The sequence below is a fragment of the Trichosurus vulpecula genome, chromosome 4, assembly GCF_011100635.1.
Source record: "Trichosurus vulpecula isolate mTriVul1 chromosome 4, mTriVul1.pri, whole genome shotgun sequence".
Lineage (NCBI taxonomy): Eukaryota > Metazoa > Chordata > Mammalia > Diprotodontia > Phalangeridae > Trichosurus > Trichosurus vulpecula.
Genome location: NC_050576.1, coordinates 301,898,971 through 301,914,381, shown reverse-complemented (window position 1 = coordinate 301,914,381; position 15,411 = coordinate 301,898,971). Strand labels below are relative to the sequence as shown.

Here is a 15,411-nt window from a genome sequence, read left to right as displayed (position 1 = left end):
TCCCAATTTCACCTCAGAAACTTTCTAGCTGTGTGATCTTGGACAAGTCATTCTCTGAGTCTTAGTTTCCTCATCTGTAAAATGAGAGGGTTGAATTAAATGACCTTGAGGGTCTCATCTAAATCTATTTTCCTATTTTTAAAGTCCCTAATGTAACTAATTATACCATAATTATCCCTAATGTAACTAATTTTATCAAGCAAATATGAATTAACTTTAACTAGTTTTTCATTCAATGTTAAATGACTTAACGTTTTTTCCAATATGATTTTTCCCCATCTTTAACCCCACAAGAATGCCTGTCAGATTCTCCTGAAACGCCTTGAGCCCATCATTAAGAAAAATCCTGATGGCACATGGGAAAACTGGGTAAGTGCACTATCCCCATTTACTTCTGAGAATAAGAAATAAATCCAGGAAGACTGGTACAAATTGCTGTTTACTTAGAGAGGCGGGTCTAAGACAGGGTGAAGACAGCCGTTCTAATATCAGAAACACTGGATGCCCTATTCTTTTTCCCCAGCTGGGCTCTATAAGTGGAAGGATTGAAGAGACTGTCCCTAAATGCACATATGCTTGAATAAAGCATTCATCTGTACACATCTGGGGAAGGGAAGAACACAGCTCAGAAGAAGACACGAGCAAAATATATACCATTACAAAGTCACTTACCTGACATGCCTTAATAAAAAGGACGGCTGAAACCAAAATAGAAGTTGGGTGTTTGACACTCTCAAACTACCTCTTGGCAGTTTATACTTATTGCTTTTAATTCTGTCCTTTGGGGCTAAGGACAAGTTTTAAACCCTCCTCCTTGTGATGACCCTTCAACAATATCAATGCCGTCATCATGTCACTTCTAAGTATTGTCTCCTTCAGACTAAACAACCCCTCTCTGTTTCAGGAGAGAGACAAAAGATTTTAATTAATATTGATTAATTTAATATTGATTATGCGTCGGGGAAAATAACTCTGATATCTTAGTCTTACTCATAATAGATCTACTTTCATCAGAATATATTCTCCTCCCAAGAATTCCCCACCCAAAAATTTCTAGAAAATCAAGCCATAATCGGCTCATGAATTATATCGTGTATGCTAAGCCTAACTGATGTGACTCTACCCTACTTCGACCTCTAGAACTCAGAGTTCCGAAATTATGTAAGTCAAAGTTGAAAGGAAAACTTTAGAGCGGGTCCTCTCTTACTATAGCAAAGACCCAACAGGAATATAATATATACATAGATAGATAGATAGATAAATGAGATAATAAATATACACATATATCTCTGTGTCTATACATATGTACACACGCATATATAAACATATATGTTTATAACATATATTACATGTATCTATTTATTGAGGATTGCAACCCTTGAGGAAGTAGGGGTGGGGGTGGGGGTGGGTCAAAGGATGCCTGAGGTCACTCACTCATGAGGTCTCTGCCAGTGTGCTCCCTCATACTTCTATGGACTAGCCCGGAACCTAAGTACAATTTCCAAAATTGCTTCTCTGGGAAAATATACTCTGAGATAGGATCTTAGACATTAGGAAAACTTCTCTGTCTTTCCCCAACTTCAAAAAAGCCACTAGCCAGCCGGCAAGAAGGGGATTCTCCTGCTTTACCCCAAATAGTACATGGGCTGCTTTTCTAGACAGGACAAGAAGCTGAACACAGTTATTTTATGACAAAAGCTACCTCATGGCCTGGGTGGACTTAGTACATCAGGGTGTGGGGCAGCTAGGTGTCACAGTGAGTAGAGCACCGGCCCTGGAGTCAGGAGGATCTGTGTTCAAATCCGACCTCAGACACTTGACTACTAGCTGTGTGACCTTGGGCAGGTCACTTAACCCCAATTGCCCTGCCTTCCCCCCTCCAAAAACAAAAAAAACCCCAAACTAACAAAAAAAAGAACATCAGGGTGCATAGCCTAACCTGGACATCTGATTTCAATTCTATGAATAAATGAACGAATAAATGAAAACCACTGACTATGAATGAAAAGTACTGACTTTGAGCCAAGCACAGTATTAAGCTCCGGTGATATAAACACAAAAGAGAGAGTCTTTAACCTCAAGGAGTTTACCTTCTAATGATGAAACAGTACCTAGAGATGTGCAGTAGCCAAGGAGGGTTATTTTGGTTTAAAATATCAGAGATATAAATTTCTGTTTGGGGTTTTCTTAGACATATATGTCCAATTATGTATCCTAAAAAGCAAACTATATGTAACAAAAGTTCACTGTTTCTGATACAAACCTCTGTGAACAATTAAATTCACAATAAAAAAATAAAATTTACCAATACCAAGAAGGAGAGAGAGAGAGGGAGGGAGGGAGGAACCAAGGAAGGAAGGAAGGAAGAGAAAGCCACAGGGTTGGTAAGTGGAACCACAGAGGAGTAGGTTGACACCCTTTCCAGGAGCAATGGCAGTATTGATTTGAGAATGATTCCAGAACTGGATAATGGGTGGGGAGACCAGAGAGAAGGCATGCAAGAAGGTGACCAGCCATGAAGCATGAAGCATGGCTGGGGACAGTAGCTATCGTGGTCCATGGGAGGCACTCACCCAATCAGAACTGTACAGGCCCCAGAGCAGGAGCTCCAGAGTGGAAAGAGTTAAGTACCCACCAGCCTAGCCTCTGCTCTAGAGGATGAAGTGTCAGGACCTCCGGGGTTCAATAACCTCCCATATTCCCAAGTGCACAGAGTCACTCACACCCTGGGTATTGAACCTTGCAAGTTTTTATGTCTCCTCCAATAGAAGTTTGTCTTGAATAAATGTGCCCATTGTGCAGGTTGAAGAAGCATTTGAAAACAGAATCAGCCTTTCAGCTACAGGATACTTCAGGTAAAAAAAAAGTCTTCTCTTTTTTGTACATTTCAGGACTGTGCCTATCTGGAGATGGTACTTGACTTCTGGGTCCATTTCTTTATCTGTAAAATGTGGAGAATTAGCCTAGATCAACAGTTCTCAAACTTTTTGGTGGTCTCAAGATCCCTTTGCACTTTTAGAAATTATTTAGGGCCCAGGAAAGCTTTTGTTCACTTGGGTCATATCTATTAATATTCACCATATTGGAAATTAAAACTGATAATTTTTAAAATGTTTAGCATTAATTCATTGTAAACCCATTACATGCTAAATAACATTTTATGAAAAATAATTTTTCATATTTTCCCAAATGAAAAAGTTATAAAAACAGCATTGCTTTACATGTTTTTTGCAAATCTCTTTAATATCTGGCTTAATAGAAGACAGCTGGATTCTCATATCTGCTTTTGTATTCAATATGCTGTGATACTTTCTTCCGGCTAAAGTATATGAAGAAAATATGACCTCACACAAATAGGTAACTAGAAAAGGGAGGAGTATTTTCATAGGCAAATAATGTCTTAATATTATGAAAAAAACCTTGACCTCAAAGACTCCCTGAAAGTTTCTCAAAGACCCCCAAGAGTCCAAGAACCACATTTTGAGAATTGCTGATCACCAATTTGATCAAGGTTATAAATGGGCAGTTATGCAAAACATATTTCCATATTAGTCACGTGTCACACAGTTATTTAGCAGGAACTTGAAGCCATGTCTTTGGACTTTAAGTCTAGAGTTATTTCCACCAGGCATTCTGAGACTCAGTTTCCTCATTCACAATACGGGAATAATAATACTTACACTTCCTATCCTCACAGCATTATTATGAAGAAAATGCTTCGTGAATCCTAAAGTGATGTGTAAATCGGGGAAAACAAAAGGGAAAGTTTAGGTGTCTAGGGTGAATACAGTTAAAGCCTAAACAGGTCCAACACCAGGCTAAAGGATATCTGAAATAAGACCATCACTCACATGATGCATGATCCCTTCGGTCTTTCTTAAGCATTATAATATCAATGGAAACACCAATAAGCATTTATTGTGCCTTCTATGTACCAGGCATTAAGCTTGGCTCTGGAATACAAAGACAAAAATGAAACAGTCCTTGATAGTAAGGAACTTGCATTCTATCAAAGGAGATAGCATACAAACAACACATTTATACAGAATAAATAAATACAAAATAGATATAAAGGACTTAGGGAGGGGAGATCAGGAAAAGCATCCTATAGAAGGGGGCACTTGAGCCTGAAGGATTTGAAGGAGGTGAGGGTTTTCATGAAGCAGAGGTGAGGAGGGAATAAACACCCAGGTGGGGAGGAAAGTAGGGGCATCCAGTGAAACAGGCACCAAGACAGGAAATAGAGTGCCATGTGTGACAAATAGGGAAAAAAATTCAATTTGTTGTGGAGGTAGAAATTTTTATTGCAATTAGATTTTAAGGTGAGGGAGAATGGGGTTAGGGTTATCTTACATAATGTTGAGGTTATGGAACTGGGAGAGTAGAAGAATAGCGGTATCCTCTATAGAACTATGGCCCCGAGTAAGTCATTTAACTCTGCCTCAGTTTCCTCATCTGTAAAATGAACTGGAGAAGGAAATGACAAACCACTTCAGTATCTTTGACAAGAAAACCCCAAAAGGAGCCAAAAGAATCAGACACAACTAGAAAATTACTAAGCAACATCAACAACTATAGAATTAGGAAAGTTTGGTAGAGGGGTATATTTGGGGGGAAAGATGTGTCATGTTTTAATTCCATTGAATTTGAGATATCTCTGAGGCACCCAGTTTGAAATGTTCAATAGGCCATTAGTGAAGGGAGATATCATGATATAGCAGCACAGCACTGGATTCGGAGTCAGAGGACCTGGCTTCAAATCTCCTCCAAATGCCCCTTAGTACTTAATCAATCTGGCCTTGAACTTTGGTCCTCAGTCTCCTCATCTGTAAAATGATGCAATTGAAGTAAATGATCTTTAAGGTCCCTTCCAACTATAAATCTATGGCAAAGATGACAAAAGATGGAAAGTCAGTTTCAGAGGGGCTACAGAAAAACTGGCATCCCAATAGTTGTTGCTGAAGCTATGAATTGGTCCGACCATTCTAGAAGGCAGTTTGTAATTATATTTTTTCAAGTTATAAAAATATCCTTATCCTTTGATTCAGAGATGCCACCATTAGACACAATCCACAAAAAGGACAAAGACATAAAGAAAAGTCTCATATATATAGAAATACTCATAGCAACATTTTTTGTTAGTTAAAAAAACTGGAAACAAAGTAGATGTTCGTTAAAGTAAAGTAGCTAAACAAGTTGTAGTTCATAAATATAATAGAATATTACTGTCACAAGAAATAATGGTTATGAAGAATTCTGAGAAGCATAAGACATGAACTGATGCAGAATGAAGTCAACATGAGGGAAATGATACACAATGGCTACAAAGAGCCAATTGCTAAATGATCATTTACATTTCAGAAGTGAACAAATGCAACGAATTAGGGCTTGATTTATTGTTTTGTTGGTTGCCTAGATTTAAGGAATTGGTGGAGAAAATGTTAATAATGCAGATTAGATTTAAAAGTGTTTGTGCTTTTTTTTTTTGTAGAGATGGTTGTTAAACATTTACCAGCACACCTCTGACAATGATGGAAATGTAAATAACAAAAAAGAGGTATAATTTTAATGACCAAGAACTTGGCCCTGGGGAAGAGCTGAGAAAGCATACCCCTCTCCCTTCTTTGCAAAGGTCAAGGGACTATGGGTATTGAAAACTGTATATACTGTCAGATTCAATTGATGTGTTCATTTTACTAAACTTTTTTCTCTTTCTTTTTTGATTCTTTATTATCAGGGATGACTCAGTAGGTGGTGAGAATGGAGGAATTATAGCTCTCAGATGTAAATAAAAGTTATACCAAAAAGTGTATCAATAAAAGGCTTAAGAAATAAAAATGACATCATGCTATGCTCACACTAAAGTTAATGTCACAGGTTTTATTGCTTTCACCAGAGGCTATAAGGCGAATATGGACTGGGAGAAAGGGGAAGGAGACCCATTTCCCTACTACGTTGAAGGAGCAGCCTGTTCTGAAGTTGAAATTGACTGCCTGACAGGAGCTCATAAGGTTACTATAACTTCCACAAATGATAAAATTTTGTTTCCTTTGGTTGTATTAAAAGACTCTCTGCCTTTTACTGAGGTAATTTATAGTTTATGAGCTATTGAAAAGATAAGACCAAGATCCTTTCAGTTACACAGAAATGTCTTGATGTCCAATTCTTCCCTAAATTTCCACATATGCCCCCAAAATTCAAATTTTAGTGCATACTGTAGTCTTCACTGCCTGGGGAAAAAAATTAAACATCAACTATATGCATATTTACTCCAGGAAACTAAAAACAAATTCCTTCAAAACTACTCCGTTCTAGAGAAAGGAGAAACAAGAAACACTTTCAAAAGTGGTATCTCCCCTCACTAATAGCCTACTGAAAATTTCTAATTTTCTAAATTTCTGGATGTCTCAGAGACTTCTGTTGTTGTTGTTAAAGTGTGTGTACATTTTTTTTTTTGGAGAGCTGGGTTGTTAAACATTTACCAGCACATATTTGATTATGATGATGTAAATAAAAATAACAGTGGTCAAGAAGCTTGACTCTGGGGAGGAGTTGAGAAAAGGTTTTCCAAAGGTCAGGTACTATGAGTATCAAATATTGTATATATTTAGTGTTAAAGAATAGGTAGGTAACTTAGTAAATGATCTTAAGAAACCATTCTGAAATGATATTTCTGCAAAGATCCTTTCCAAAGACCCCTGTGGGGAATTTTTGGTAAAAAAAAAACTTACTGGCAAATATTTTTGGTTATATACACATAGGCATGCCCCTTCTTCAAATATCATTAGTTATGCCTCAGAAAAAAAATATTAGGTGAAAAAAATTTACAAGAAATTTTCTCACACGAACAATGTTTTAAATAGGAAATCAGCTAGCCAAGATTTCAGTGGGGTTTTCTAACTTTACCATGGCGTTTAGCTATGGGCCATTAACAACACTTTTACAAAACAAAGCTGGTTGTTAGCAGCCATAAGTGAGGTACTTTAGGATTCTGTGATTTCTTCAGTGTAGAAGTCCCTCCACTGATGCAGATCACAATTCTTTCATAACTTTGAGAGTTGCTATAACCAAAAACATTCATCACCCTGTGGCCAAGCCAGTAATGAGCCTCTCCAAATCTAGGGAGATTGGTCCTTGGACAAGAGATATACAATCCATTACCAGGTCTATATTGGAAACTTTTCCTTACTGTTAGAGACTACCAGAGCTCATACCCCACTAGCGCAGGCTTGAAAAACCCAACTTTATCTCCATGTCACCATGAAGCATCAGAGTTGGACTTGAATGGGAATTATCAGTGTTTAGCAAAAAAAAATTCAGATTTCACAAATGAATACTCAGAAACTTTAGACCTATACTAGATGAGATTTTGGAATAAAATATGCTATGGAAATCACACAGGCTCCACTGGTATCCACGTAATGTCCAGAGAACAAGAAGACCCCTAGGACACTGGCAGACAGATTTATGGAAGGCAATTATGGAATTGTGGCAGATTTACAGAAGAGTATAAATAAGAGCTACACAGGCTAGGCAGGCATGAATGAGGTGTGACCAGCACTGCAGAAGGCAGCACCCATGTTAATGAGCTCAGGGATTCATGGTGGTCCATCAGATGATCTTATTTATTCTTGCATAGCATATTACAGTGTGCTATGGAAAATTACAGAAAACCAAATTAGAACTCATGCCAAGGTCATCTTCAGCCAACTTCCCTCAAAAAGAAGTGATCTGAATGAAACATATCTTGCTCTTCCTCTTGGCAGAGAAGCAAGGGACTAGAATGGCAGAATGTTGCATGCATCATCAGGTGTGGTCCCTGTATTTGCTTGTTTTTGCTTAACTGTTTTTCTTTATCATAAGGTGAGAGGAAAGTTCAACCAAGAGGGGTATAGTCAAAGAAAAAGGTGGTATATCCGGAAGTGAAAATTATATAAAAATGAAAAGTGTCCCAAAAAACTTCTTTTTGAAAAAAAAGAAAAAAAAGGTCATATTGAAGATATTAAAGCATCTTTTAAGTATTTTTGTATTTGGTGGATCTGTAATTTCATCAATGGGGCAGGGGGGAACTACTTACTAACTGTACAGATTACAACTTACCCACACCTTTTCATCGTGTGTAACTATTGTCTGTGTCTTCCCATAAATCATCCAGAAAGTCTACCCAATGAGCTGTGAAACTTCCTCTAGAATCTAGATGCTGTGCTTTTCAATCATGGTACATTAGCTGCTCCTTTCTCTTATCAGACGATGGACCTTTTCCAGTTATCTCTTTTTCTGACAACATCCTTTGTATAGTATGACATGTTGTAGCCTATTCACACCCACCATACATCTCTCCGTTGCCCTTTTAATGAACTACAACTTTAATTATTTTGAAACTGTGGTATTCTGTGATTTACAGGCATACAAGATTACCAGAAGAATATCTTCATTAAAAATAGAGGCATTTGTTTCAAAGAAAAACTTTGGGTCATTTAAAAAGTTTCCTAAAGGCAATCCAACCCTCTTTCTGGCTGGTCAACTCTAGACTCAATTCGTTGTTCATTCATGGTACTCGTCCAAGAATAGAGCAGTAGTATGGCTTGTGCAAGCAATATCATATCATAATCTTTACAATAGGCATTCTTCATCCACTTAGTTTTCCCCTGGAACATAGGCTGAACTCTTTTAAGTTATTTTCAATCTCCTGGAACATCTGCAGTGTTCCAGGAATTCGTTCAATCATTAGATCATCTGCAAAGAACATTTGGAGGACCTCATTATCTATTGGGAATCCTTCTTCCATTTGGACTTTGTGCTATATATGCATCTTCTTTGAGACCAGTAAGCACTCTTGGCAAGCTGTTTTATACCTCACTTTATCATAGGTTATTTTTATTATCACACCTCTTATATGATTTTGTTATTTGAATTGGAAATGCCTTGTTGGAGAAGATCCTTTAAGGCAGTATTTTTTTCTACTGAATCATAGACAAGTACTTTTTCATAGACAACTAACAATAAACTGGGTGGGACCTTATATTCTTGGCGCTTTTTGATCAATTGCAAGATTGAGAAAATGTGATTTGCTGCAGAATTTTATCTGTGAAAGGCTGCCTACTCCTTCCTTGTATCTTTATTAAGGATGACCTCAATGCATGTGCAGATTATTCTCAAAGACTTTATAATAATGTGGGGGGGTTGGTACTTTCCTCCCCACCCCCAACAATTGGTGCTCTTCCTCTTCCAAATATCTTGTGAATCAATCCCTCATTGCCTTCAAAACCACAGTGCCTGTAGTAGCATAAGCCTACTCTGTGAACACCTACCCACTCTTATCATTATCCTTCTTTTCCTTAACACTTTTCCAACTTTCTCTGGCAACATATCAGGGACTATAATAGAGTCTCAATGTGATGGTTCCACTTTCATTGATGTAGAAAACTTTAAGATAATCTTTACATACTTTTTCTATTTTTCATCCCTTGGTCATCTTCCTTCCAAGTTTATCCTTAAATGCCCTGGGGATATTCTGGCTTTGTGGAGACTTTGCTAAGCTTTTTTGTAAAGTTGCTTTTCTTCCTACTGTTTCCTACTGTTTTATGAGGCAGTACTACTCACAATTTTCCATCACATATCTCCATAAGATTTTACAAATTAGTTCATATTTTTAGCCAGTGTTATTCTTGGCAGCCATCTCTCTCTCTCTCTCTCTCTCTCTCTCTCTCTCTCTCTCTCTCTCTCTCTCCCTCCCTCCCTCCCTCCCTCCCTCTCCTTGGCAAAGTGATCAAATTGCTGGCTGAGATAAATTAAGGAGCTCTTTCATTCTCTTCACTAGGTGATTGGATTACATCAGTTCAATTTTTTTTTAGAAAATCATAATAAATCTGTCAACATCTGTGCTTTTACCCAATGGATTAATGTATTTGCAACATCGATGGCTTATTTTAATTGGTCAGGTTAGAGTTGTTTTGATTGTATGCTCCATCTCATTTTTATCATTTCTTCAACTTTGCTATTCATTGCTCCAAAAAGTTGGTGGTCTGATTATACAAATTCATCTCACAATTTAGGTTCCAGCCTATCCTGAACCCCCTAGCTAAAGGTGATTTCACCTCTCTCAGACCTCCCATAGTACTTTGTCTCAACCTCTCATTTATATCACTTATCACATTCTACCTTGTATCATGTTTATTTATGAATCTTATTCCCTCTATTAAACTGCAAACTCTCTGAGGCCTGAGACTGTGTTGTTTTCTCATTTTGTATTTTCACATACACTAGCATTTAATTTTAATTGAATTGATTTGACTTAGTGACAGTGTCAGTAATCATAATTTATTTATGTGCATGCATATTCATAGTTACTAAGGTTTTCAAGGTGGCCAGACCCTGATGAAGGAGGTCAATCTGTACCCATAGGTTTGGTCTTAAGTTTCAGCAGAATGACTCTTTGAGGCCTCCTGCAAGATCAATCTCTTAGATGTGGCTGCTTTGCTAGAACGTTCAAGGAGGCACAAATACATGGTCATTTTATAATTAATATTGTCTGATTTCTTATTGTTATGCCAGGATAATTAGGCCTACATTATACATCGCCCCGATATTTTGATATATGAAGAGAGTGTTAGCAGATCGCAAAACACTAAAAATTAAGGAATTATACAAGAGTATCAGCATAAAAGATGTCATCACAGAAATGTCTAACTGGAAAAGTAAAGGATAACTGGTGGACAGCTTATATACTCCACTGGCATCCATGTGTTGAGAGAATGCAATAAGGGCCCCAAACACTGATTGGATCCCTCTGTTGTGAACTAATAGGACATGGATAGGCGTTGTCCAGGTTGGCCAGACATGTACGTGTGGTAGTTGATGAGATCAGTGACCTACTGGACTTTTGATTATTATTTTGTAATTACAATCTTGAATCAATCCAACAACAGTCATTTATTCAGCACCTACTATGTGTGGTGTCAGGCTGGTGGCAACGCTAGTCACTGGTGATAGAAAGACAAGAAAAAATGGAATAATCTCTGCTCTCTGGGAGCTGACATTCTGACATCCTTGGCCAATTTTGGTAACTTCCAGCATTCTCAGAGACCTACACAGTCTCTCATAAGATTTTTTTTCCAACCAACTTCAGTAATTTACTCTAAACCCAGGCATTTGGTCATACACTCTTGTCGACTTCCACATTCTTGTAATCAGATTCATTAAATTGACAAAAATCACTTTCAAATTAAGTTTACCCAAAGAATCATACTATTATTTTTCTGCTTAAAACTATTGCTAGTTGTTATTGCTTATTTCTCCAATCTACTAACCACTCCCATTCAATTCAACAAAATTGTATTAAATATTTGTTCTGTACAAAGCACTGTGATAACACCTGAAGGAGATATGGAGGCAAATAAGGTATGGTCCCTCCATTTATGGACCTTAGAATCTTCCAGGAAGCTTATGATCTAGTAATGGTGCAAACCTGAGTGTATTATTATTAAGTCCCAGCTTTTAAAGCTCAGTCCAGGAATCTCCTTATAGGACGCTAGAACATTTCCAAAGTTGGCTTTGACTTTAGGTTTAACGTCGGTCAGAGTGGGGCTTTTCAGTTCTTTTCACCCACTTATCAAGCATTTATTGTGTGCCAGGCACTATGCTAAGTGCTAGGGACACAAAAACAAGAAAACAGTAAAGTGAAATGTCTTTGAGGCATGGCTCTGGGAGGAAGGGGGCCCTTTCAAAGAAAAGTGTCTTTTAAAATGCAATATTTTTTACATATAGCTTTTGATTTTTTTCTAGAACATAAGAACTGACATAGTCATGGATGCAAGTTGCAGCATAAATCCCGCCATAGATATAGGACAGGTAAATACCATAGTACTTAGATCTGTAAGTTATCTTACAAGTCACTGTTGTTTTGACTGTGCTCTCAAAATATTATTTCAAAAATCTTGAAATTGTCCCTTTGCAGATTGAAGGCTCATTCATTCAGGGCTTGGGACTCTATACAATAGAAGAACTGAAATATTCTCCTGAAGGAGTATTGCATTCTCAGGGCCCCGATGAGTACAAAATTCCTACAGTCACAGACATCCCGGAGGAATTGAATGTTTCCTTACTGACATCATCAGAGAACCCAATGGCAATCTATTCATCTAAAGTAAGCATCTATGACATGTTCTTGCTTTTTTCTTTTAAATAGTATTTTATTTTTTCCAATTACATGTAAGGACAATTTTTAGCATTCATTTTATATAAAATTTTGAATTCTAAGTTTTTTCCTTCCTTCCTCTCCTCCTCCCAAAGTAATTTGATATAGGTTATATATATATATGCAATCATGTAAAACATATTTCCATATTAGTCATGTTTTGAAAGAAGGAACAGAACAGAAAAAGTGAAAACAGTATGCTTTAATCTGCATTCGGATTCCATCAGTTCTTTTTCTAGTTGTGGATAGCATTTTCCACCATGAATCTTTTAGAATTGTCTTAGATCATTGTATTGCTGAAAAGAGCTAAGTCAATCACAGTTAATCATCGCACAATGTGTTGTTACCGTATACAATGTTCTCCTGGTTAAAGTAAGCACCTATGACATGTTCTAAGATGCAATGGAAATAGCCCCCTGTAGCTAAATTAGTGTAGGGATGACAGCTGGAGGCCAAAATAGAATATAAAAATCAGTTGCAATCGGGTTCATAGATCCATAGAATATTGGGGCTAGGTCCTTAAAAAACATCTGTCCCAACATCCTCTTTTTATAGACAATCAAACTCAGGCCTAAATTGGTTAAATGACATGAACCTGATCATTGCTATAACCATGATCCTAGGATTCTCCAAGGTCTCCAAATTCCATAAAAAGAGGCCCTTGCTTCTCATAGGGAATTGAGTATAGAGGGTTATTCAGGTTTTTCTTCAAAATGTAAAAACTCATGATGATCCCTAAGAAAGGAAAACTAAACGTTTAAGATCTGCAATGTACAGATGGCAAATTAGGTTACAATGAACCCTCATTCGGAGCAGAAGCTAAACTTAGGTTTTGAGGGTGGGAAAAGACTTCTCTGTAACAGGACTCCAGAATAGGATATAAACGAAGCCTCCCAATTCCCCTTACTTTGCAAATCTTAAGGTATTTAGCAACGCATGAGACCACAGGGATCTAGTCTTTTCTAGGTATCTTCTCACTTTCCATTTATCAGTTTTCCCTATACATGAGGTACTAAGATAATAGAGGTTCTGAAAGGAAGGAAGAAAGATTATGCCTTTAAATTCTTAAGTAACCTGATATATTAGAAGTCTTTGCAAGGTAGAAAGCATGAAATAAATATTTGTCATATAACCATATGGTCAACTGAAACCCAGTTGATATAGGTTATATATATGCAATCATGTAAAACATATTTCCATATTAGTCATTATGTGCATATTTTATGATCTAGCATCATAGACCTAGAGCTGCCAGGGACCTCTAGAGGTGATTTAAGACAACCCCTCTTTTTATAGGTGAGGAAACTGAGGTCAATAGGCTAGGTAACTTTGTCCAAAGTCAGTAAGTGTCAGAGAAGGGATTTGAGCCCAGGTCCTTTGATTCCAAAGAGAGTATTTTTCCCATCATGCCACATAATAGAACTAGTTATATTTATCTATTATTTTAAGATTTACAAAGTGCTTTCCTCACAATAACCCTGTAGGTAGGTAGCAAAAAGTCTTATGATCCCTGTTTTGTATTTGAGGAAGCCAAAGCTTAAAGAGGTAAAGTTGGTCACCCTGCTAATAAGTAGGGGACCAGAGCACAAGTTTTCTGACACCTAGGTTTCCCTTTTCCATTATACCATACAGTACATTTCATCTTGTTTTTAGCATATCGATTTTCACGTGTACATAAGGTACCCAAGGAAGAGAGGGAAACCATGTTATTCTATTATGTGTAAATCTCTCCTTAACTTGCCAATAATTACCTATGGTATAGACCCATCAAGAAAGTAATAGGTTGTCATTCCTCATACTGTTATATGGCCCCTGGGGTTGTATACATTTGGAATCTATATCATGCACTATAATAGATTTTCTTTCTTTCCATTCATGAAAGAACGGACCCTACCTCTCCCTTCAACCCTTATTTACATAGCACCCATTCCCTAGCTTACCAGTATTTCACCAAGAACAGAATCATGATCATTCTAACATGAGAGAAGTGAACCAAAGTATTGAGAATTCTTAAAGGTATATGAATTCCTTAAGAGAAATTTCTAAAGAAATTTAATTATAATGAACTGATGCTGAATGAAATGAGCAGAAGCAGGAGAACATCATACACAGAAACAGTCACATTGTGCGATGACTAACTTTGATAGACTTAGCTCTTCTCAGCAAAGCAAGAACCCAAAACAACTCCAAAAGACTCATGAAGGAAAATGCCATCCACATCCAGAGAAAGAAATATAGAATCTGAATGCAGATCGGAGCATACTATTTGTTCTCTTTTTTGTTTTGTTTTGTTTTTTCTTTCTCATAGTTCCTCCCATTCATTCTAATTCTTCTCTACAATTTGACTAATGTTAAAATGCGTTTAATAAGAATGTATATGTAGAGCCTATATCAGATTGCCCACTATCTCGGGGAGGAGGAAGGAGAGGAAGGTGGAGAAAATTTAAAACTTCGGGAAGTGAATGTTGAAAATTAAAAATAAATAAACTATAAATAAATTTTTATGAAAGAAATTTAATTATAAAAATAAAAATTTATAAAAATTTAATTATAGAGAAATTTCTGTATTTCTACTTTCATACAGGGCCTAGGTGAGTCAGGTATGTTCCTGGGATGCTCTGTGTTCTTTGCTATAAGTGATGCGGTGACAGCAGCTCGCAAAGAAAGAGGCTTAATGGAAGACTTTATGCTGAACAGCCCGGCAACTCCAGAACGAATTCGAATGGCCTGTGCAGACAAATTTACAGAAATGGTATGGAATTATCTTTCCCTTCCTATAACACTGGTGTTTTATTTTACTATTTCCTATCATAAACAAGAAACTTTTTTCTGATCTACATAGCATTTCCTAAAACAAATGGATGCATAATGAAGATATTCTTGATTAAATTTCATAATGACTAAATAATCTCTGCTGTAATGTAGTAGGATGGGATTACAGATGGAAAGATCCAGAACTTCCACCTTCCCTGTATTGTTTTAATAGCATCTATTTATAAGAGGTCTGGTTACAACAACATAATGATAATAGCTAGCATTTTTCCTGCACTTTAAGGACTATCAAGTGCTTTCCGTACATTGTCTCATTTGATCCACACAACAACCATTTACTGTACACGCTATTATTACCATCACACCTATTTCATAGAAGAGGTCACTGAGACTGAGAGAAGACAAAGGACTTACGCAGGGTTAAGGTATCTGAGGCAAGATTC

General features: G+C 37.0%; 1 protein-coding gene across 1 annotated transcript in view; it reads left to right on the top strand.

Annotated features, from left to right (window-relative positions):
* Positions 1-15,411, top strand: part of LOC118847145 (aldehyde oxidase 2-like) — a gene marked incomplete at its 5' end in the record, with an annotated part of 102,820 nt that overhangs the window by 67,251 nt on the left and 20,158 nt on the right. Inside the window, 6 exons of the mRNA XM_036755733.1 lie at positions 295-369; positions 2,803-2,855; positions 5,897-6,011; positions 11,785-11,850; positions 11,957-12,145; positions 14,781-14,948. Of these exons, the coding sequence (XP_036611628.1) occupies positions 295-369; positions 2,803-2,855; positions 5,897-6,011; positions 11,785-11,850; positions 11,957-12,145; positions 14,781-14,948 (666 nt within the window). The remainder of the gene's footprint in view (positions 1-294; positions 370-2,802; positions 2,856-5,896; positions 6,012-11,784; positions 11,851-11,956; positions 12,146-14,780; positions 14,949-15,411) is intronic.